Source organism: Lepisma saccharinum, chromosome 24 (assembly GCF_977018435.1).
Source record: "Lepisma saccharinum chromosome 24, izLepSacc3.1, whole genome shotgun sequence".
Lineage (NCBI taxonomy): Eukaryota > Metazoa > Arthropoda > Insecta > Zygentoma > Lepismatidae > Lepisma > Lepisma saccharinum.
The window spans coordinates 57213689-57239609 of NC_139252.1; the positions used below are offsets into that span (position 1 = coordinate 57213689).

The window sequence follows — 25921 nt, forward strand, 5'->3', positions numbered from 1 at the left end:
ATAAATTTTCCTTAACTATACATAACTTTCGCAAATGAGCTCTAATTGCATTACAAATACCACATACTGGCCATTTTACACTGAAATCGTCAATAATGAAAAACACCAAATAATAACACAAAAATAAAAATTACGTCCAAATTGCAAATTGTATGATTTACATTATTTGGTAGCCTTTTTTTTTTGTATTACTGTTCACTTCGACAACTCCCTCCCTTTTCCTCAGATTTTAGCATTAAAATGTATCAAAAAATTACCTCTTTTTATATAGAGGATCTGAATGACAATAATTAATTAGCGAAAGTGATGAAATATTAGAAACCCAGATTTTATGCCCAAAACTTCTTTGCTATGTAATACTAATGTTATTTTTCAGAGAGAATATTCATAGAAAGTTCTCATTTTCATCAACATGAATTATATTGTGCAAATTACTACTTTGTTAATAATAAAATGGCAATTCCTTTTTCCAGGTTCACGGCAATGGTGCTCCTGTCCTTGCACCACGGGTGCCACATCTCATCCCAGCACCACTGCCACGGCCAACACCACCCTTGCAGTATGCTGCACCAATGCTGCCACATCATGGGTACTTCAGAAACCCAATGTTACCCGAGAGATACCAGCATCTTAGAAGTATGCCTCCAAATGTTCGTAGAAGCTTGGTAAGTCATTTTCGAAAATGTACGCATCGATAGTTAGAGCATACATAGAATTAATAGATTGGTATTCTTCCAGTGTCAGCCTATACTGCTAAACTCTTATGTTTGCAGCAAATTTTCTCATGTGGAAACCCAAACTGATTGATTGATTTGGTTCATTTTACTTCACACTTCTGCACTTTTAGACTAATTGCGAAGATGAGGATGATTGATGATATGATGAAGTGACACTCACAAAGAACACCCATGACAGACCGAGATCTCTGGCATCACAGCATGCTTTGCTAATCACTTCAACATGGAGGCTGGCTGAGACCAAATATACGTGCAAAAATTGTCCAACTGAGACAGGTTGTATTCAGATACAGCTTTGTACTTGCAAGCAACATATCACTTACTAAATTTGTAATATGCAGACAAAATAATGCATTCAATAATATAGTTATGAACTAAACCGATTACAATCATTGAGAAGGCAAACTATGTACCTTAGATTCGCGAAGTGGGCAGTCAAGTATGCAGAAGAAAAACCTTTGTAGCGACGAAATTGAACATGGTTACTCAATGCATGAAGCTAATTTTCTTTCATGCTAGTGTTGCTTGCTACCTGTACTGTCTTAAATCTATACACGGTGGTAATATTATGCCTTACATGGCTGTATTCTAATCAAGGAGGATAATAAACTGATTAAAAATACTTACTGATGATGTGTCTGTATGGAATTACTAATTTTATGTATCTTGATTTGTGGATGTTTTTTAGAGTTCCGAAGAATTCAGTCTTGCAAAACTTTCACTCACCTCAAAAGATGATGCAAATGATGATGTTCTTTTTTAATATTTGCATGCAAAAAAAAAAAAAGTTCACTTCTTAAATTTTAACAGAAACTTTTCAAGGTGCCATTTGGGAAAAATAAAAATAATGACATTCTTCTTATAGCAAGAGAAGTACTTGTTGTACAGAGATGAAATAGTTTGTTTGAAAAATAAAAGTTAAAAAATAAGAAAATCACAATTTTACACCAAAATTTGAATTCTGCACCACATGACACCCACAATAGACCCAAGCTAACGAAAAATGCAGTATGCAGTAGTGAGATATTCATACAACCAGGCAAAGTCATGTTGAAAATAGGTGATACTTCTTGGTGAAAAATATGACAAAGTAAGAGAAACAGTGTTGCCATCTTCCAGAAAAAGTTTCAGTTAAATCGCTTCTACCATTGGCCTTATGGATGCTGAATTGGGTGCCGTTTACCCACTGTACCCCCTTGAGAATTACGTCGATTTTTTTTTAATCGACAGATTTCAATTTTGCGTAATGTAAAAGTGGTTCCAGCATTAGGAAAGCACAAATAACCGAGATATTTTATCCCAAAGAATGGCCCCCGTAAGTTAAAACCTGCAATGTTGGAGTTTTTAATTAGTAATAATAACTGTTATTGGTAATAGTAATACAATTTCTACATCAAAAATTAGAAAAATTACTGCAATTAGAAAGAATTTTATAGAGAATGGAATTCGCGCTGAGGATTTTGGGTCAAATCCACACTCAAATGATGATCTTTTTTCTGTTGTTGTGGAAAGTCATTTTGGGTGCTATATTCACTTGGGCAAAGCCTTCGGTCTGTTCTGCTTCACAGTAAAGTTAACATGCTAAGGTAACAGACGTACTTTACTTCACAATAACACATTTCAGAGAGCAAAAATCAATTGAAAACGTTCATAAACAACAAAATCTTCATAAACCATGCAAAATATTTCACTTTCTCCAGGGTGTACAAAGGGTCAAGGGTACCCTGAACGGGTCAAATTGCAAGGAACATGACAAAAGCCCACTTTTCAAAGACGTAATCCCTATCCCTGATTTTTTGGGGGGAAAAAGGTAAATGTGCAACTGATTTAGAAAATAGTAATTTTCAAGTCATTTTGAAAATTGGAGGTCTCCTGCTACACCCTTAATTATTGCATTATTATTATTGTCATTATTACAAGTAAATCATATCAGCAAAAAAACATTGTTGAAATTAAGAACATCTTAATTTTACATCGAAATCCTTATTTGGCACCACCCTATGACCACCACAATAGACCAAAGTTAACAAGAAATGCATTGTGGAGTACCCCATACATGTGTTACATTGCATAATTTTGGGGGAAAATAAACATTTTCAAAATGCTGAATTAATTTGTTTGCCAATCTCCATGGCAGAGTGGTTATCACAGAGTGCCCCAACACCAGGGATCCTGGGTTCGAATCCCAGCTTGGGCATGGGTGTTCTTTTTTAAGTTTCTCTTCATCAAATTATCACTCACCCTGATCTTCATGATTAGCCAAATGTGGCAGAAAAGCAATTTAAAATAAACCAAATCAATCAATCAAAATTAGTTTGTTAAAAATAGTAACATTGAATATATTGTTTTGTCATTCCAGTATGCCACACCATACCATATATGAAAAGACTAAATAATTACCAGTTGTAATTATCTAGAAATGATGTGTTTATTCCTGCCATGCCGTGGTGGTTTCTATTGAAACCAATCATTCCGAAGTGTATAGTTTGGGTGGTTTTATTTGAAACCAACCAAACTCTAAAGGTCCCATGACCAAAAAATGCACATTTGTTCTTTTTATCTCTATTCTACTGGAGAATTTAACTGCTTTTCTAACAACATACTGTGAATTATTAACAAAATAACATTTCACTAACAATTTTTTATTTTATAACAATTTGTTATCACATAGAAAGAATGGTGCATGTGCTTATAATATCTCCCCAGAACAGAGTATTATTATTTCATTATTGACATTATTAATCCATAAAAAATTTGCAGTATACACCTTCAAATTCACAAAACTGTGAAGGCACCTCGGCTCACGATCTCCAGGTTTGAATCCTAGCTTAGGCATGCATGTTCCTCTGTGAATGTCCCCTAACAATATTATCTAGTCAAAATGCATCGTCATCATAAACAAAAGTGCCGGAAAAACACATACAAAACACCTAAATAAGGTATTTTATAATATGACCGTTTCCTATTTTCAAAACACCCTTATACAGACCATTGTTACTATTTTGGGCATTTTTTATAACACACCATCATTAACAATTGTGCTAAAGATGAATATTATTACAGTGGAACCTCGATTTTACGTTTTTCAGGAGTCCAAGCTAAAAAAAAAATTAAAATGCAAGAAAATGTAGAACAGAGGAAAATTTTACTACATTTTGCTCTGTTGGACCCATCAAGATTGAATGTATAATGCAGAAAAATGTAAAATCGGGGATCCAGTATATTTATCAGTCTGTGAATGAAGTGACGAAGAAAACTTTTACTAAATTTATACATTTGCAAACAGTATTAATTTGATAGTGTGCCTACACTTTCATAGTGGACTGCGTTGTTTGCTCTTTTCTGCCCTAAACTTCTATTAGTCTGTAATTGAGTACATTTTGTCACTGTTCTTGTAAATGTATGTTCGTTTTTTTCAAAATAAATTCCAAACAGGCAGTTAATATTAAAGTCCATCAAGAAATTATTACTATTCTTTAATCTCATTATGTATATGCAAGAAAATTCATATTTTAGGGTGGCAACCCTAGGACCAAGATAAAATTCAAGTTTAATTCCCGGTTTTCAAGGTGAACTTTCCAAAAATTCAAGGGTACAAGATGTTTTCTCTATTTCAGCCTTTCCCATTACCTCTCACCCCCCCCCCCCACACACACACAAATACAGTATATTAACAATATAAAGGGTCTTTGCGATTCCAACGTATCAAAAAATTCTGATTCAATTCAATTAAACGGTATATACATGTCCCATGTAACTTGACAAATCGAAATATCGCAAGAAATATGCATCGAACAAAAAAAAAATGTTCCATATGAAAGTATTATAGTATTGTGGGGGCAAGTCACCTATGCTACAATTTACCCACCCAGCCATCCCTTAAGGGGGGCAACCTTGAAATGTTAAAAGGGAACCCCTATTTTTTATTGCAGATTCGAATTCGACGTCCGAAAATACGTAGGTTTTGTCCGACACATTTTGGTCCATTAGTGATAGATACGAGGGTAATCCCAAAAGTAAGGTCTCCTATTTTTTTTAAATACAAAGACATTTTTGATTTGGCAGTTGGCAACACTGTTGTGTTGGTTGCTTCCCCCACTCCCAAACAAGCCCATTCGCACCTCGCTGGTACGCTCAGCGTTGGCTTGGCAGCCGTTTGTAATGGAGCTCTCGACACAAGTGTATGGTGAGTCGTGCATGGATGTAAAAAATGTTAGCAAGTGGTGTAGGGATTTTACAGCTGGTCGTACTGAAATTCACAACTAAGAAAGAAGCGGGAGACGTCAATTTCCGATGAGGCAGTCACGAAGGTTGAGCAAACCATGCGTGAAGATCGGTGGGTCACTCTGGATGATCTGTGGACGTTAGTTCCTGAGGTCTCCCGAAGCACCATTCATAGGATTTTGATGGAAAAGTTGAAATATCGGAAGGTGTGCGCATGATGGGTCCCGCGAATGCTTACTCAAGAATGCAAACGGCAATGAGTTGACTCTTCCCGGAAATTTCTTCGCTGCTCTGCAGACGAAAAGGACAATTTTTTGGATTCGATTGTCTTGGGCGACGAAACCTGGACGTTCCACTTCACACCTGAGACCAAACAACAATCACATGAGTGGCGGCATTCCTCTTCGCCAAAGCTGCGAAAATTCAAACAAACACAGTCTGCCGGTAAAGTCATGGCAACTGTGTTTTGGGATCGAAAGTGGGTATTGTTGGTCGACTTCATGGCTTCTGGGACCACAATAAACGCTGACAGTTATTGTGAGACACTTGAAAAAACTCAGATGGGCGATTCACAACCAGAGAAGAAGAATGTTGAGCAATGGCGTAAGCATTCTCCACGACAACGCTCGACCCCACGTCGCCAGTCGCTCTCCTGCAATAGTTTGGATGGGACATCACCCATCCTCCCTATAGTCGGACTTGGAACCCAGTGACTACCACCTGTTTCCCAAGTTGAAAGAACATTTGGCCGGAACGTGCTTCAGCAATGACGACGAGGTGAAGGAAGAGGTTTGATGCTTCCTCAACGACATGGCAGCAAGCTGGTATGACATGGGCATACGAAACCTGATGCAGCACTTACAAAAATGCATCAACCAAAATGGCAATTATATAGAAAAATAGATAAATGTTCAAGCTTTAAAATGATGTAAACATTATTGACAATAAAAGTTTCTTTGTATTTAAAAAAAAATGGAGACCTTACTTTTGGGATTACCCTCGTATCTATCACGAATGGAACAAAATGTGTCGGACAAAACCTATTTTCGGACGTCAAATTCGAATCTGCAATAAAAATATAGGGGTTCCCTTTTAGCATTTCAAGGTTGCCCCTGCTCACCCATCCCCCTCCCCCAAGGGGTAGGTTAATTGTAGCGTAGGTGACTTGCCCCCACAATACTATAATACTTTCATATTGAACATTTTTTTCAGCCGATGCATATTTCTCGCGTTATTTCGATTTGTCAAGTTACATGGGACACCCTGTATATATGTATAAAATAATTAATTTAAGATGCAGAGTTTACATTTGTCATTTCACATACTCAAACTCAGACTCGAAACAAACACAAGTCACAAATATTACAGGAGATACTAATTTATGAAAATGTCAATTGTATAAGAATTTCAAAGTCAAATTTACGTAATCAAATTCAAGATATCTTATCTTGCAATAATCTTCCGTCTGTCGGATAGATTATTGTTCTGCAAAGTACACTAACGATGCAAACAGATTGGAGAATTTTGATTTATTTTCCACGCGGCTTTCTTTTCTCTCCCTTCCTCAATAAATATAAAAGCTAAACTGTCAAAAATGTATCTCAGGGCATTTATAAATAAAGTAAACAATATGATTTGGATTAATAAAAGTTGCAATTTTTCACATCTATGGAGAAAAATTCACGCAGAATTCCCGGTGAGTAGCCACCCTGTATTTATATATTTTTAGCACATAATAATCAGCTCCAAATTCGTTTTAGCATTACGACGAGAGAAGAAAGTCGCATGAAGAAAGGAAGAGACGGAGAGAGAGAAAAGCCGCACGGAGGGAGAAGCAAGAGAAGAGGGAAGTGACGGAGGAAGATGTAGCGAAGACGTACACAGGCCTCGACAGAGAAATCGCAGAAGAATTCATAGCCAATTCAATGGAACCTGGACGCCAGTGTCGAACTCCATCGGAAGGAAGTCATCGTAAGATCTCGTGGTGAGATCTGAAAGTTTTACTGAACACCGTGCCATTTTCTCCCAAGACGGAAAGCTACACAAGGAAACATTTCTAGTGTTTCGTTCATTGTTTATATCAGTATCCATGTAAAATAGAACAATCTTACCAATAAATATGTATATTTTTTAACAATATTTTAGTTTGATTGGACGATACCAAATATTGGTAAATTACTCCTTCTCTGCAGGCTTTTTACACTAGTTCACAGACGGGTCAAACTAAGTTTTCTTGTCAGTTAAAAGTAAAAGTTTAGCATCTTTATTATTTAAATTCAACTTTGCTTCGATGAGTTTGTGCTCTTCTGTTATATAATTAAAACTAGTTGATTGCCCAGTGTTGCCCGGGTCTTTATTTATCCCAATCTTCTATTAGACAGGAATATAATGAATTCTAACTATAGTGTTTAAATGAACTTAGAGTTGAACGGCATTAGGAGTGTCATTATTCATCTCTGCAGCTCTAAAAACTATGGATTCCACACTAATATCGGTCGTTTTACATGTCACCCCCTTCCCACCCAATGGGTGCCATGGGTGTCTTACTCCCACAGTATATTTTTTTAGATTGCAAGTGATACGTGTACCAAGTTTGGTTGAAATCGCTCCAGGCGTTCGAGAGTTATTCCTGAACAAACACACATTTATACATATAGATACAAGAAGAAGATAGAAGATTAGCTACTACACTCTTTTCCAGAAATCTCTGGAACAAACGAACAAAAATAAATCTCGGCACAAGGAGTGGTTCAAGAGGGCTCGACCAATGAACTTGTGGAAGTGAGTGCAGCTACGAGCAGCACATTTTTTTTCTGTTGCGGACATTGCTTTGTCCCACCCACTCGCTTTTCCCCCCTTCTCTCCCGTTATGCACGGTTGGTCTACAGATTCTTGAGACAGAGTATACATGTCCTTTGTGCACAAAAAGGAATCATAAGAGCAGATATATCAGGTAACAAAGAAAGTTCTATTGGTTTTTCTGCTGTAGTTGAACCACACATTTCCATCAAAGGTGTACACAATGAAAACAGGTCCTTTCTGTCAGTACAACACGTACATTCAGAGAAGTGTGGCACAGAAAATATGCCAGGCCTTTATTATTTATAAAGGGTCTCCCTGATGGCACAGTGGTAGCGTCATCACCTTGTAATCAAGGAGACCCAGGTTCGATACCCGGTCCCGATTAGCCTTACTGTGTATAAAGTAAACTTAAAACACCAACTCAATCAATCAATTTATTACTTATAAGAAGCGAACAGTGAATTCCAAAAAAAGAAAGAAATCCAAAAAACTAAGGCACCTGTACTTGTAAATCACAAGGACATTGTTTTTGCATGTCAGTATACATGGCTAAGGTGACTCATGCGAGCATTACATTGACTTGGTTCAAAAATTTTGATATACCCATCATATTTCTCAAATATGAAAGCTGACAGTTTTGAAACTTTGCAAATGTCAAAGCCATGCTGGATAGATTCTTTGCTTCCTGTTGTAAATACTCACATGGGGATACTGTAACTGACAGAATGTAACTTTAGGAAGTAAGACAGACGGTTTTTTTGAGAATTAATTCAGAGTTTCTAGTAATGGCCTTCCATCATGTTGGCAGAAGTTCATTGAAGGCGACATTAATTATGTTGCTATTGATATCATACATACGTGGCATTTTAAAGTATCGCATATAATACCAACATAACTTTTTTTTTCATACATGACATTGACAAGAGTGCTGATTTGAAAAATATTCTAACTCCATACTGGAAACAGCATAACCTTCATTTTTGTTTCTTACATAGGTTGAAGGTGTTAGTAATATGCATCATTTATACCGTAAATGGAAATAAAAAAAACAGATTCCTTTATAAAGTTTCACTACAACTACTAAAATGTAAATGAAAAATTAAGCTTTGAAAACTATCATATTTATGGCAAATACCATTCTAGAAAGTTACATAAAGGCCACTGTATGCCCTTCTTTATTACCAAATGATCTTTTGAAGGGAAAAAAGAGAAACCCACGAAAAAATTATATTTTTTTACTACTTATTACACAGCAAAATATTGTGCCCATTCTATTAACAACAACAATGTCTGAAATATCACACAGTGTCACGACACAAAACAAGATTTGTGGATGGAAAAAATTCTCATGTACATTGCCATACCTTTAAGTAAATATTTAATTCACAACCTGAGACAAGTTTATAATAATAAATTAATATGCAATTGTATGTTCAATAACAATACACTTAACCATCAATACTAGAAAAGTGCAAAAAGTAATGTTCATCCTGAGTGTTGGGTGTATGAAGTAGCTTCATTCTGACTAGTGCATGCAATAAAGTACAGACTTTTAAAAGTCATCATCACTCTGATCCTGCTTCGGGGCTACAACTCCCAGTTTTTCAACATCCAGTTCTTCCTCGCTCCCAAGGTCCGTGCCCTCTCCATCCCCGTCCAGCAGCAAATCGGAATCTGAATCCAGGCTTCCCGTGTCATCCTCTGTTCCAGTCATGCTCCCAAACACGCGGCGCTGGGTTGCTGGATTCTGGTTGCCACCAACAACTGTGATTTTGCATGGAGAATAAACTTCATTTACACACTGTATGCAAAGTTTGACAACATTTGTTCTATAGTCTATCTTTTTTTGCATATGTAAGCAGACTGGTACCGGATTACACTTAAAAATTCCTCTCTAGCTGAGATAACGTACAGTCAACGGCAAAGATAATGGTAAGCAAATTGTCCACCGCTATTTTCAATACTTTTTTATTCTACATCCTGTGTTGTTTTAAGGAATGAAACTATGTTAATTCGAAGCAGGCATTGCCCTCTCCTTCCTGACGTCATTATTTCAATTATTTTCATCACAATGTGTAATACAGACCGAATGAAAATGGCGATGGACAATTCGCCTACTGTTTCTTTTGCCGTTGGGTGTACATGTATAAAGTAAGGTAAGCACCTTGCCATGAAGGCACATACTGTATAGGGGCTGTGGGGGTAGATCACATACATATATGCCTTAGAAAAATTGTATTCTTATGGCGTGCATCCGATGCATTGCTCACATATGAATTCACTCAGACCCTTCTGTTGACGAAATGGATGAACTGTCGGAACCTGTTGACATCTTTGAGCTTTACTGACATCTACATGGAAACAGAATAACTACTTGCTCATCAATATTTACAAATTTCCATCACAAGCTGTGTCAGTGACTTAGAAGTCAGTAAAATGTCACATTGAAAGACATTTTTAGATGCAAAATAATTCATGTATAGAAGGGTGAGAGTTAAAAAGAAAAAAAAGCTTATTGTTCTTCAATGCAGAAGTGATAAAAAATTATTACAGAAGAGACTCAATATTTTGCATGGTGAAGAAGCCAATATTGAATGATTGACTGATTTGATTTATTTTAATTTGCTATTCTGTCAGTTTTGGCTAATTGCAAAGATGATGACATGATGAAGGAACATTCACAAAAAACACATGTGACAAGGCCAGGATTCTAACCTGGGAATCCTGGCATCGTAGCATGCTGTTCTAAACACTCACCCACAGAGGTGAGTGTCTGTTTTAACAAGAGATGCTTTTACGGGAACCACTATCTTTCCACAATGAAACAACACAGGGTTGAAATGATACATGGCAAGAAAAAAAAATCAAATGGACATTAAAATCCCAGTTTGAAGGTTGAAAATGGATTTCTACCACTTCTATGCAGTGGCCTTAACCACTAGGCTATGATGAACATTCACCTTGTAATGAGAGATCAATTGAATGATTGATTTGGTTTATTTTACTTTGCTCTTCTGTCACTTTTGGCTAATGATAAAAATGACAATGAAGGGACTCTCACAAAGAAAACCCATTCCAGCTGGGACTCCTGGTATCATAGCTTGCTGTGCTAACCACTCTGCCACGGATGCCGGCAAATGAGAGAAGAGGTGGTCTCTTGAAACTTAATGTTGGTACAGTAGAGCGTCGATTATCCGAACGTCGGTCAACCGAACGACCGCTTAACCGAACTGTGTACTCGCTCGCACCTGTTACTCTCCCACCCTACCGTCCATCATCCCCCTCACTCCCAAACCAAGTTTCCCACAGTAGTCGCCGCACTGAGCCACCGCTGGCAAAACATTGCTTCTAATGGGGCCTTCATAAGGCGCTGCTGACCGGCCAAGCCGCCAGTCGCTGTGTTTCAACAATCAGCACACTTCTGTCGGTGTATGTATTGTTCATGCAAAATGCGTATGTAATATGTACATATTTTTGTTTAATAAACTGTACCACATACTATATATTCCTACTAAAGTTGCCTTTGTACGTTACTTTGTAATACTTAAAGAGATGCCTGTTTTTATGAATAAATTTACTGTACAGTACTTCTTTTTGGCAAATAAACATGTACAGTTCGATTATCCGAACAAACCAGTTTTCCGAACACCCATGTCCCCCAATTACTTCGGATAATCGACGCTCTACTGTATATGTAAAAGCAGAAGCACCAGATAATGGATAATGTCTAATTAATAGAGGCACATATTTTTGATAGAAAAAAAAATGGTACAAAAACAGTCAATTTTTGGTTCAAAAGCAGTAAATAAAATGGCATTATAGTGATGAAAAACTGTATCAAAAGCGGTATATAAAATGACACTTTGGTTTCAAAATTGTGAATCGAATCCTAAATTTGATTTCAAAACTGCGTTTATTACGCAAAATAAACATATTCCTTCTAATAGCACATTTATGTAGTTACAGAGTATTAAGTTTATTCCTATATAAAGATAACTGAGTCCATTTTTGCTTCTCAAATATTAACAGCAGAAATAATCAATTTTCTGAGAATTGCATAACCCACAGGATAATTCAAACTTCACAAAGTGTCATGTCTGTAAATAAACTCTAAATTTTGTGTTTAAGAGTCTATTTCGCATCATTTCTTGACAAAACAGGGTGGGAAAATGCAGCTCACACCTTTCAGAAACATGAAAAATTAACATTGCAATATGTTATTTCACGTTTTTGTCAAAAACAAAATATGCATGCCTCTACTAATTAACATTGTATGTCAATAAAGAAAAATTGTCACTGACATTGAGAAAAGCATTAGCTTTATAGGCAGGTCTAAGAGTCCACCAAAAATTTGTCTGTGTGTCTTTATGGGACCAACAGAATATACAATGAAAGCATGAGGTACTATTTCTTCTTTCATTAGTATTCTAAATCAATTTCTAGTCACTTCAGGTAAATAAGAAAAATATACAAAATTGAACATGCATACCTTCTGGAGTCGATTTAATTTTAACTTTGCTAGTTTTGTCTCTAGCCATCGGTAAGCCATCTTCATCAGACTCATTCTCATCGACTGCCGAGAACAGGTCTCCTGATGCTTCAAGCGACCTGAAGGAGCCGTCTTCTTGCTTCAACTCTTCCAGTAGACGTCTTGTTGCAGTCTGAAACAAACATTTTCGATTAGACCTCTGTCTCAATTCCAATCAATGAAGCTCAAAGAAATATAGGATCGCACCAGAAGCAGAACCGAAGTCACTGCTCTTGATCATGTGCAACCATGGTTTGATTGGTTTGCTGGTATGGAGTGTGCAATGTATTGGGTTACCAGACGTCCGGTTTTTCCCGGACATGTCCTACATTTACATGTCCGGCCTCCGGGCGGAATTTGAAAAATATCACAAATGTCCTACATTTTGAGCTTCACAAAATATGAATTAGGAAAATGCATGCTTCAGTTCAACAAAGAAAATCATGCAAGTTATAATACAAGTCTATGGACTGCACTTCCAAACTTAACATTGAAATTTATTTTGATTCAGTCATTGCCCACAGAGATAATAAAAGTTTGTTCTGCTATAGCAAAAATGGAAGCAATTTGTGAATAAATTTTGGGGCCACATTCTGATGAGTCACTGTTTGGTGCCTGAGCGAAATTTCTTGCCTTGGGGTTTATACTGATAGACTGAGAAAAAAGGATTTTTCCTCAACTTCCGAGCCCTAATTATGACACTTGGACTATTGTAAAATTATTAGAATGTCAATCAGCAGCCTTCTGTAAATGGTAACAGTCCTTTTTTTCTCTCTCTTTCAAATACAATACAGTGTTATTACAAATGATCTTTCCGATTACAAACTTGAATAACTCACGTTTTATAACACTCAGATACATGAAAGTTGTATCAATGGAAAGGGAAACTCAAAAAGTTTCAGTGGTTGGTACAACTGTCGCGTAGTTATTGATTTCGTCGCTAGGGGCGATAGGAGAGAAAATGGCTGCCAACGAAGACAGGAAGGCTTTTTGTGTGCTGGATTTTCATGTCTGCCAGTCTGTCATCACTGTGCAATGTAATTTTAGAAGGAGGTTTGGTGAAGATGTCCGTAAGTGGTATTCCGACTTTAAAGCAAGGGGATGCATCTGCAAGTGAAAGTCAATCGGCCGTCCACCAGTAACTGTGGAGCGTGTGAGAGGTTTTTGGGGTTTTGTCAAACAACAAGTGTATCGGCCACCTTTACCACCTACCATCTATGATCTTCGTGTTCGCATCACAGAGGCCATTGCATTAGTGGATCGTCCAATGTTACAACGAGTATGGCAGGAATTGGACTACAGAATAGATGTGTGTCGCGTGACACATGGAGCTCACATTGAGCACATGTGATGTGATGTTGTGAACCAAATGTAATACAAAACCTTTTGAGTTTCCCTTTCCATTGATACCACTTTCATGTATCTGAGTGTTATTAAACGTGAGTTATTCACGTTTGTAATTGGAAAGATCATTTGTAATAACCCTGTATATGTAAGTGTTACGTCCACATCAAGTCTATTGCATTTGGTTATTTTTAGGTTTGAGCCAATGTAGACACTTACAGCTAAATTTAATCATGGATACTGGATAAGAAAAACAAAAAAAATAAACACTCATGCAGAGTAAGCTTGGTAGAATCTTGGTGGTAAAAACATTATGTAAATGTTAGCCCTTACCATGCTTTGGTGGTCTCATTACAGACACTGTGAAGTAATATCTTATTGCACGCAATTTATTCTCACCTGCCGCTCTTCCATTCTCTTCCTTTCTGCATTCTCTGCATCGTCCTGCAGCTGCTCCAAGTACGCAAGGCAACGGAAACGAACAACATAATCACAATACAGCTGCCGCAATTCTTCCTCCAGACGTTCAAACTCTTCTGAAAAGGCGGGTCTGGAAAACAAGAGCAGGTGGGCACAGTTATATACCACCAGCTTACCAATGAAGCTGGAAAAAAATATGTAATCACAAAGATCTCAAAACAAGAATTAATAACATAAGTACAAATATTGTACAGAGTGGTCACAAAGTGGGCGTACTTTATTCTAGACCCTATGGTGGTTATGGTCGTGCTTGATGTGTACACACACCTGATAGTTTGAGTCCCAAACATTAGTATGGAGACCGTTGTCTTTGTAGCACAACTGAATTCTGCACCATGTTCTGGCAGATGTTTTGTGGAAATAATCCGGTCACACATGTGAAGACATCTTTCACAGCTGCTTGTATCTCTTGCATTGTGCGATACCAGATATTTCTGACTCTGTCATTGATGAACCTCTGGGACATCTGGGGAGGCCCTTCAGAACCTCCTCCAATCAACAATTCAAACCCAGGATCGCTGGCATGGTAACACACCATACACACCACTGCACTATGGAGGTTGGCAGTAGAGTAAAAAATATAAATAAAGTGAAACCTCGATTTTATATTTTCCTGCATTATACATTCAATCTTCATGGTCCCAACACAGGAAAATGTTAAAAAAATTTCCTTGATTTCGCATTTTTTGGACATTTAAATTTTTTTTCAACTTGGTCCCCTGAAAGCATAAAATCTAGGTTCAACTGTATATACTGAGTTGAGGTACATTGATAAATGATTGTATATTTGTTCATATTTAGGTATGTGTATACCGGTATTCCTCATTTTCTTAACACCTGGGGAAGAGACATAATGAGTTTTTATTCTCAACCATAGGAAAAAAGGTGCCAGTGTGGCATACTACAGTATTGCCAACTACCAGAAAAAGAGTTTATGATGATAATCTAGTAGCATACCTCACTTTTCTCAGTGTCTGAAGGCGCTTCTGATTCCTCTCCAGCTCCACTTTCTTCTTTTCAATTTTTGAATCTAAACTAGCTTCACTGGCAGCCACGTTTTCTATGAGCTGGTTTGTTTTCTGGATTTCCGTTCTCACAGTTTCCATTGCAAGCCTCAATGCTCCCTCTGCTTCCGTCATCTCCACTTGATGATTCACCCTGATGTTCCGCAATTCCTGAAAGTATGAAGAGGGACATTAGTAAACACATACGTTAGTATGTTCTTGATTTCACGTTCTTCCGGGGCTCAAGGTGAAAAATAACTTAAAATGCAGGAAAATGTAAAATCTGGGATCCACTGTATTATGTCATTTTGTTTATGGACACAAAATATCTATATTAATATTTGGTTATATTCTTATCCTAAATAGGTAAATTCTTATTCTAGAAAGCTAGTTCTGACTCTCTTGAAGTACAAAGTGTAATGTTGAAGTAAATTCCCGCACATGATTCTTTTAAACTAATGCATGGTTTTTGATTAAATATGCAAATTTTATGCATGATTGCTAGTTCATAAACTTTACTTTTTCTATCATCATAGTAACACAACCAGCATCATTATAACTTCAGTAGAGACTGTTATAAAAAATATAAAAACTTAAACCTTTTGGATGATTCACAATCAGCCAATTAATTACTTTCACCTCTAGCATATCCAATAGTACAAGGGCCGTACCTAAAGTAATGCAAAAGTGGTTATAACCTCTTCATTAACTGATGTAGATTGTTCAAAATGCACATGTAGTTGGAGTGACTCTTCCTCTATACAAACCAGCTACTCAACATAGTCTCCATTTAAAGTGATGCATTTACGCCATCATTGAACCCAACTCTAGAATCCTCTTTGAAAACAGTCCAGTGTGCACTGTCCGACATCCACAGAAGGAATGTGTACGGAGATGACACCATCGACAAGAGCAATGTAGACAGACGATGAAGAAGATTACAGAAGGGGAAACCAGCATTGAAGACAAACCACGCAGTGGGAGACCATCAACTGCGACCACTGACACGAATCGTCAGCAAGTGGACAAGTTGATTGCGCGTCATTCTCCTTGATTTCCTTGAATGCGGCCGTACCATCAACAGCGAGCGGTACATTGACACACTCCATAAGCTTAGAGAAGCCATTAGGAGGAAGAATCTGAAAGCAATCCACATTCACCATGACAATGCACGACCACACACCACTTTGGGAACAAATCAGGTGATCGGCAAAATGGGCTGGTACGTGGTCCCCCATCCACCATACAGCCAGATCTGGCAACCTCACACTTCTACTTGTTTGGTCCAATGAAGGACAGTCTTCGGGGACAACGATTTGATGACACAGACAAGGTGAAAATGGCTGTGAAGAAGTGGAAGTCTGACAGAGCACACCGGACTTTTTTCAAACAGGATTCTAGAGTTGGGTTCAACGATGGCGCAAATGTATCACTTTAAATAGAGACTATGTTGAGTAGCTGGTTTGTATAGAGGAAGAGTCACTCCAACTACATGTGCAATTTTAACGATCTACATCAGTTAATGAAGAGGTTATAACCACTTTTGCATTACTTTCGGTACGACCCACGTATGTATGTACAGTACAAAGATGTATAGAATAAAGGAAAAAGTACTATTTTCACCTCATCCAGTAAACTTTTAAGTGTTATACCAAACCTCAGCACACATCATGAAATCTGAAGTCCCATTAGAAACCCAAATCACTTGAAAAGAACCCCATAAAAACCAAATCATCTATTGGGTCAACGGCTACATAACATAGGAAGGAAAACTATAATTAAAAAATATATTTTTAGATTCATATACTTACCCTTAGCTCTACTTCTTTACCAAGTAAGTCAAACAACGCTGCTCCTTTCCTTGTAATTTCTGAAGCAAGTTGTCTACTCTGTTTCAATTCATTTATCTGAAAAGTTAAGAAATAAAACATAACTGAAAGAAACAAATATTTGTGAGTAAAGAGGACCATGGTTGACAATTACCCACACACAAGAAAATAAACATCCCATGTTTTCTTTAAAAAACATTGTCTCTATTGATTTCAAACCTATCCAGTCAGTATTTGAAATTGTTAGTAGAAATGTGTTTTGTTGATACAATGTTATGATAACCAATAAGTTGCTGACGAAGGCAGTTTATTAAGATAAAAACACTTAACACGTAACGTTTCGACCCTGTATCAGGGTCTTCCTCAGACGAAGAACTTAAAAAAATAAAAAAATGTTATGATGATTGCAGACTGCAGTACATCCTAGATTCTCATAAAAATAATAGAAAACAGTTGTCACAACTGGTCAATAAAATTCTTGACAATTGTTATAATAAATAGTAAACAGAATATGAAGCAGTAATTAAAAAGACAAAGTTCGATGTTACAGTCTTCTAAACGATGGTCTTCATCAGGGACATTGCATATACAGTGGTTTTTCTTTATTATTTAGCATTGCATCTCTGCAGGAGTGTGCGTAGAATTTTCGTCTGCACCCCCTTTTCAAAACCTATGTTCAACCAAAAACACTAACTCTTATAGTGATAGAAGTTATTGCAAAGGTTCAAAACACGTCTCTTAAAGGCAAGGAGAACTTATTTTGTATTTCACTACGTAGTTCAATAAGACTGCAACGTATGTCTGAATGTTTACATTCTATGAGCACTTTCTTGGAGTGTAAGACGTAATTCAGATGTAATATCGAAATCCAGAAGGGGAGCGGCCAAGGGAAGCACAACCTTCCTTAGAAAATGGATGTTAATCTAAAATTATATATTTCACACATGTATAATAATTTCACAGTAATTTATGTTAATTATTATTAAGAGCGTTGCAGGAACATGATAACTTCAAACTGAAGGAGTGTTTTTTTTAGAGATCAACACTATTAATAATAATAATAAATAATAACCCTTGGCTCGATAGCCCTCGAAGGGCCTTGGCCTATCTTCCGACTGCCAGTCTCCCTCCCAGAATTCTACCTAGAGGTGTGGAGATCTTCAAACAGTAATAGGGCCACATGGGGTCAGCACGTCGAACTCTCAGCCGTTATAGGAGGTTTCCGAGACCGGGTTACCCTACCCACTCGTAGCTCTCCAATTTCCTCACAATGGTGAGTGGCCACCAGTCCTATCACAGGCCGAGAACCCATGCCACCGCAGTCGGAGCCTTAGACTGCACGATCACGGAGGACGACTATTAACACTATTAGGGGGAAAATACCTTGTGGACTCTTTTTGAAGAAAACAACCTCTGGTTGTCGATGCATGTCATCGGTTCCCTTGAAAGAGCTGTTCCTTTCAAATTTTCAAACATGTCATTCTTGTGCTAAAATCATGTAAAAATAAAGCAAGTTGCTACTATTCTTCACTCTCATTAGCATATTATCATAGATTCCTACTTAAAGTTTATTGGTATTTGATTTAGCCTACTGGCTAAAACATGCATGCTTCAAGTTTTCTATTATTAATATCGCACCCCCTAAATTTCATTCCGCACACCATCAGCACCCGTACATGATTAATCCTGGCACGGCCGCTACTTCTCTGCCACTAATGATGATGATGAAATTGATGAAGGGACACTTACAAAGAACACCAATATCCAGGCTGGAACTTGAGCCATAAACTTGAATGGCAAAATCAAAGGCCATCCACCCAGTTGGGGAGGAAGGGGTTGAAGGGGTGTTAAAAGGCTAAGCTGGAAACCTTGGAGACCATCAGAGTCATTTACAATGTTCCTGATGACGGCCTTTATTCAGAAGATTGAAACATTGAACTGCTCCAGGTAATCTTAAGCCCTGGCTGATGCCAGCAAAATCGTTTTCAAAATATCCTCTCCTTTAAAAAAACTGCTATGATATTCCAAGATCTGAAAAATTACACCTGCTTATAATTTCATCTAGAGCATTCACGTGAATTTTTATGTCGTTTGCTAGTGCTGTTGAAGATTGGCATGGATGCTCTACAAGAAATTCTAATCAGATGATATTTTTCAGAAAGTGGAATATTACAGTGTTTTTTCAAAAGGAGAGGAACTTTTGAAAATTGCTTTGCTGGCATCAGGCAAAGGTTCAGCCGAGACTTAAATCTAGGGTATTGGTATATGGACTGAATTCTGATCGAAGTACTTTCTTATTTAGTTACTAGGATTTAGTTACAAACCTTTGAAGAAACATCTAGCATAGCCAGGGCTGAGGGCTCATCATTGTCAGCATTAGCATCTTGCTTGCTGTTAATTTTCAGGGCACTATAAAGGATAGTGGTGACCTTCAGTAGCTCCCTCACAGCATAACCGTCAGCTTGGTACAGTCGCTTAGTGTTCAGTTTGATGTGTCCTTTGCTTGCCTGGCGGAAGAGAAATATGACATTACTTATATAAATAAATACTTAAAGTTGGATATAACTTAAACTGTGAAGAAGGGTAGTTTTCAAACTCACAATTATATTTATATTTCAGGGAATGAAAGGCATGATACCAAATTAACTAATAAAGAGGTAAAGGTGTCCCCTGCTCACTGCAACATGATGTGATTGCATATGGATAATAGGGCCCCCACACACTCGCAATCTCACCACCACCAATTTATTGGAGGCAGAGTGAACCTGCTACATTAAGGGACAATTGCTGGAATAATTCTGTTGAAATTAACCATCCAGGGAATCAAGTCTGATGCCCGGTTCGCTCAATGCGCGTTAAATTTTAAAGAAGCGTTAAAAAAAGTTAACGCTACATTAGCACATCGAGGCATTTCTCCAACCTTCGTTAAGGCTAACAGACCTCTAATGTCGTCGTTAAATCTAAAGGCACTCTTTTGCTTCATTAACGTGCTTAACAGCGCGATGTGTTGGGTCGGAAATAAGATGGCGAAATTGCGTATGACAGCTGTTGTGTTGAAAGGTTATCCCAAACCGATTTGAACACATTATTTCATACCATCGCAAAACGTACACTAGTTCGATTTCTTTCTACAGCAAAAATAATTTTCCCATTTCGTATTTCATATTATAAATTCGTACTGCAAATCAGAAATCACATGTAAGTTAAATGAGAAATATTGTATCAATGTACTTTTTAAAGTTTTGTCAATAATGGCATCGTGATCATCACACATTATTCAAATTTTATTAATTTTGCCTGTCGAGCCAAAAATATATGCTTATAGTTAATTATACGAACTTGATGTTTTTAAAATGAATATTGGGCTTCGACCTTGAATGCACTGTAACCATAAACACAAAATATCGTATGACTTTTTAAAATAATGTAACCTCCTTTTACATATTTCAATTTGTATAAGATAAAGTTATTCACCAAAATATTCGGTGTCGTCGTCCACGCCGTTTCCAGTGGATCACATAGAAACTGGAGAAAGTCGTGGTTTCTTGTGTTTATGCTTATGTCTGCTTATAACTACCATTCCAATTTTTTGTTGTTTTTTCAACTGAAAAATGACAGAAAACGTAAGAAATAAAATTAAAATGAAGCAACTGTCCTACAAATAGGCAATACCCGTCCTGTACTCTCATTTAATGTAAAATAAATCTGTGACATTACACAATGTAGCCTGCAATCTTTCAAAGTAGTAGGGAATTGTTCTTTCGAACTTTTCAAATTATTATCCACCTACTCCAATTAACATAATGGAAAAAAATAATTTTGCAGTGACGAGAATGCTCGACAAAAATGTTCATCATTCTATATTCTGAATCACAAGCGGCTAGGGACAGCTGTAGGAAACTGGAGATGCTAAAAGCACCAAACCTGACCTGCCTAACCTAACCAAGTACAGAAATAAAGAAAACCTGCCTAACCTATTTACTATTTTTAGCTCGTAGCTGTACGTAAGTACTGTAGAATAAAACATGTTGTTTAATATAACGTGAGTCTTAATATAATCACAAAATCAAAACAATTATTATGCAGTATATTTAAAATGGGCTGACATATAACGGTGCAAATGGAAATTAAATCGTATTCATACCAAACTGAAAGAGCACTTAAAAATTAAAAAAAAATAATCAACCGTTACATGTACAAGGTACATTTACGAACGACTACCATCTCATCACGTAATATAGCTTACATATGTTGTTTCATTAAAAAAAAAAAGCTTGAGGTCCTAAGCAGTTTCAGGTATATAGTTTCGTGCATGGACATTGTGCAGTGACATAAAAGACACTACCATCCATTCGGAAATTATATTCCTTGTACATACGTACAAGTGGTAATGATATTGTCTGAGTGCACTTGTTATATTTTTTACCAGTTATGATAAATTAAATGTAAAATATCATATTAATCAACCGTTCCATGTACAAGGTACATTTTCTGAATGACTACAATTTCATTACATAATGAAAAGCCAAACATATTGTAAAGAACCGTACTACATATGTATGTTAAGCTTCAGGTCCTAAGCAGTTTAAAGGTGTTGTCGTTTCGTGCATGGAAATTGTAAGAGTATACATATTTGTTTGAAGAATACACTACCATCCATTCGGAAATTTTTCCTTGTACTTATGTACAAGTGGTAATGGTACTGTCTAACAGTGCACTTGTTTTTTTTTAACCAGTTATGATAAATCAAATTTAAAATATCATATTAATCAACCGTTCCATGTACAAGGTACATTTTCTGAATGACTACAATTTCATCACATAATGAATAACCAAATATAATGTAAAGTACCGTACTACACATGTATGTTTCATTAAGAAAAAAGCTTAATCCTAAGCTGTTTCTGGTAATGTAGTTTCGTGCACGGACATTGTAAAAGTATGCATATTTGTTTGTAAAACACACTACCACGCATTCGGAAAATATTTTTGCATGGTACGTTCGTACAAGTGGTGAGGATACTGTCTAACAGTGTACTTTTCCTTTTTACCATTTATGATAAATCAAATATAAAATATCGTATTGTATTATATATATATTTTCTTTGAAAAATATTTGTACGAAACAAAAACACAACCATTCAGAAACGTCCCTTGTACATATGCACGAACGGTAATCATACTGGTAAACATTTTACGTGCCTTCTTTTTTTGTCACTGATTATTTGGAAACAGTAGATTTCTTGTTTGCAATGCCACATTCACATCAATTCCAATAGAAGTGACTTGCAATATGTACATATTATTTAATTGCCATGGACAGTAAGTTAAGTTATGCATGGTGTACATTTCGTGAAATGTTCTCTTTTGTTGAGGAAAATTATTATATCAAACACACGTTCATTTCCACCTTTAGGCCTCTTTTGCAATGCCATTTTAATATAATTAAATTTATCAAACTTGAAACAGATTAACCTAACCAAGAACAGTAGATTTATTTATATATTTATGATCTTGTATTGGCAGTCGGTAGGCACTCATTTAAATCTAACTTACGAAATTACAATGCAACTGTTAATCCTAATACATAACATTTTCGGTGGGCGTACGTAAATACCTAACTAACATTCATTTCTTAAACATATATTTATGTGTTACACATTACTTTATTTATTTTTGTTCCTGGGATTTCATACAAAAAAAAAAAAAAATCCGCTTACGCACAGTCTACTGTCCACGGTGCAACCAATGAAAACGTTGCATTTCTCGTGTCAAAGTATGAGAATAGCAAGGAATCAAAGCAAAACGTCTCTAACATGTCGTTAGTTAACGGGCCTATAAAATCACTTGAGCGAACATTAAAAGTTTAACAGGCTGCTAAGATTTTAGTGATGCATTAACTATCAACTCGTTAAGAATGTTTTAAAGATGGTTGAGCGAACCGGGCATGAGTCTCTCTCACGGCAGTCGGGTGTCCTAACGGCTGAACCACAGCAGCACTAAATACACTAATAGAATTCAAAGAAAAAACTGTCTTGCACAGAATGTTGACTTTTCCTTCAAGTCTACTCTTATACATACAGGTGTCCGGTATTGTAAAATCGCTCCATTCCCATCTACTTGGTAAACAACAATGTTACAATAATATTAATAACAACATACCATGAACTGTGCTGCAGAGCGAACCAGCATCACACGATCCTGTTCGGTATCAAACTCAGTTGGAATATCAGCATTTGGATCAAATCGATGTATCAGCCATATCAGAATTTCGGCCACCAAAGGAAAATTGGGATTCCGAAAATTTTCCATAGAAATCAGACGAGGGTAACCTAATGCCCTCATCATCTCTGTAAAATCTAAGGGAAGAAGAAATTTACAACATATTAAAATTATACAAAGTACTAAAAACTAAATTTACAATTACATGCAGGAATATCTTTAGATATTTTTTTTGGTAAATTTCTCCTATCGGACAAACGGCTGAAATTTGCCAGTTCATTTAATTTGGATATTCGTACTTACGTATTCTGCATTGAGAAACATTGCTGAAGGTGGCATTTCGCTTATTTCACGGAAATAAGATCTATTTTTGACATATCGAGTAAGTTTTCTTCGTTTCTGTTTGCTTTCGGTAGCACGCAAAATGGCGGTCACAGTTTCACTGCTGTACTCGGCATGCAGTGTTTCCTACCCACTGCACCCAAAAATACCTACGTAGCCCCACAAACCATTGATGCATAGTCCCATGAACCATTTCCAGTAAGGTTAGGTTAGGTAGGGTCACGTTTAGGTTACAATAGTTAAAAATTGGTTTAGAAAAAAATATGAGTAGCCATTCTCGCATAGCCCCACGAACCATTGACACACAGCCCCACGAACCATTTGCAGAAATGTACCATCTTCAGTTACAAAAACATGTGTTTGGTGTTTGGAAACACTGACTGGGATTGACCGGGATTACGTCATCACACACAGGCTACATCCATCTGGAAGTAAATGGATTCAAGAGCTCTCGTGCATTGGTCACACATTTATATAAAAAAATAGATGATTTACCGGCAAAATTCAATGAACGATGCGAGAAAACACTTCCCCCAACTTCCACAAGTATAAAGGAACTGCATTCGGTAAGTAATTTCTCCTGTAAATTTGAAGAAATCTGTTTGTCCGATACAAGAAATTTACCATTTTTTTTCAGAGGGAAAGATGAATCTGAATTCCAGATCTTCCTTCCCAACTTCCATTCCTTCTTCAAGGAAGTTCGGAAATTTCACCATTAAAATTCTTTAAAAGGTAATATAAAAAACAGGCTCATGCCAAATCAATTTCAACTCATCATCGTGCATCCTCTTTGTTGCACTCAACTTAAAGAGGTAGAAGTTACATATATGTAGGCTAGGCACATGAATACAGCACAATTTCCCTCTTTCTCTGATAAAACTAGTGAAACACCTATAGTAGGAAAAGAATGCATGGTACTACTTTACTATACCTGAGACACCTGGGAATCATTTCTTTCGCACTTTTTTACATTGCTAAAGTACTATTCTGCATTCCGGAACACTTATTTAGGTGAAATAATTTAATTTGTTAGGAAAGTAATGTATATTTCTTACATTTACGAGTACTTACTGTTCTTGTTTATTTCCACACACAACATGGCGATAGCTTACCGTTGATTGTTCCTTGAGCCAGAAAAACCATTGACGTTAGCCCAAAAACTCACGATAGCCCCACAAACCATCACGGGGACGAGGTATGTCTACTAGGTTAGGTTAGGCCTGTTAGGTTTGGTTCCATTAGCACTCCTTTCGTTCAATTTAGCATATACGGACAATACGAGAGCGTATTGTGCTCTCATGCAGAAAATATATTTTCGTACAAAACCACATGCAATCGCATTAAAATGAATCAAAATTACATTCCCGAACATCAACAACGCTACAGAAAATGATTTGCTTAAGTACTTTCTCCTGTAAATTTGAAGAAATCTGTCTCAGGTATAGTAAAGTGTTACCGAATACATCAAGTGATTCTTCAAATTAAAATTAGATTCCTGTATGCTGCAGCCATGAAACAAAACCACATTCACACTCTCGTCAACTGCTACTGTTACTACTTACTCCGCAAATCTCTGTATGACATCTTGGTCCATCAAATTCCTCCTGGCTTTAAATGGAGCTTCTGAAATGAACAAACTAAATCAATAAATTGTCACTGTTCTATGTATGACGCTTATTTTAATAAAAAGGAGTCAGTTTATATTATTATTCTAAACTTACTTTAAAATAAACAGAAATACAGGAATGAATCTGTAATATATATGCATCAGAAAATATTTTTGAACTTCAAAGTTGACATTCATTCCAAAAAATAATTGTAAATTCCAGTCACCCATGCCTTACTTTTCTACCACCAATATGTCTTGATTTCACATAACGCAGACACGGACGTACCAGCACTTTTACAAACTGTAATTTTATGTGACAACTGTTCGTGATTAAAGTGAGAACGTAACACTAAAAATATTACAGCAAAATCTGCAAGCCCCTTTATTCAAAGGTCTCTTCTATTATTAATACAGATGCAAACGGCACCGTTAACCTACAAATTATTAAACCTTCCGATGGTAATTTAATAATATTGCGTTCACTGCACCAAATTGTTTAGTTTACTTACTCGATCCAATTTATAGTATCCTAAGTAGTTCTTCTTCTTCTTCTTCTGACCCTGTCAGACAAAACACTGTCGACTTTGGCCAACGTTTCTGTATTTGTACTATGGAACAGCAGTAGTCTGTGGTATGGGATTTTTGTTACACAACTTTTCCTTACAATACACAACTGATGACACTAATCAATTTTCAATTTTTACACTTTTACATTCTATGTTCTGTTTATAATTCGATTTGACATTTTCGAGCGTATCCATATAAAATCCAAATAATTGGTATTGATAAATCAGATAAAA

The 25921-nt window shown here is 36.7% G+C and overlaps 2 protein-coding genes across 4 annotated transcripts in view; one reads left to right on the forward strand and one right to left on the reverse strand.

Annotated features, from left to right (window-relative positions):
- Nucleotides 1–7096, forward strand: part of LOC145977984 (uncharacterized) — a 44138-nt gene extending 37042 nt beyond the window's left edge. Inside the window, exons 3-4 of the mRNA XM_083110338.1 lie at nucleotides 474–665; nucleotides 6722–7096. Of these exons, the coding sequence (XP_082966464.1) occupies nucleotides 474–665; nucleotides 6722–6949 (420 nt within the window). The 3' untranslated portion in view covers nucleotides 6950–7096. The remainder of the gene's footprint in view (nucleotides 1–473; nucleotides 666–6721) is intronic.
- A 1582-nt stretch (nucleotides 7097–8678) lies between these two features.
- On the reverse strand, nucleotides 8679–25665 carry Cluap1 (clusterin associated protein 1). 3 transcript variants are annotated; one of them, XM_083110992.1, is made up of 9 exons: nucleotides 25631–25665; nucleotides 25075–25135; nucleotides 23111–23307; nucleotides 19273–19455; nucleotides 16931–17026; nucleotides 15073–15290; nucleotides 14035–14185; nucleotides 12253–12424; nucleotides 8679–9527 (listed from the first exon to the last, which is right to left on the reverse strand). In XM_083110992.1, exons 2-9 carry the CDS (start codon nucleotides 25094–25096, stop codon nucleotides 9316–9318), a joined length of 1251 nt encoding a protein of 416 aa, XP_082967118.1. In that variant the 5' UTR covers nucleotides 25097–25135; nucleotides 25631–25665; the 3' UTR covers nucleotides 8679–9315. The 3 variants fall into 3 exon arrangements, with proteins under 3 accessions (XP_082967118.1, XP_082967120.1, XP_082967119.1); XM_083110994.1 differs by lacking the exon at nucleotides 25631–25665 and adding an exon at nucleotides 25408–25450; XM_083110993.1 differs by lacking the exon at nucleotides 25631–25665 and adding an exon at nucleotides 25357–25375.
- Nucleotides 25666–25921: the final 256 nt, after the last annotated feature.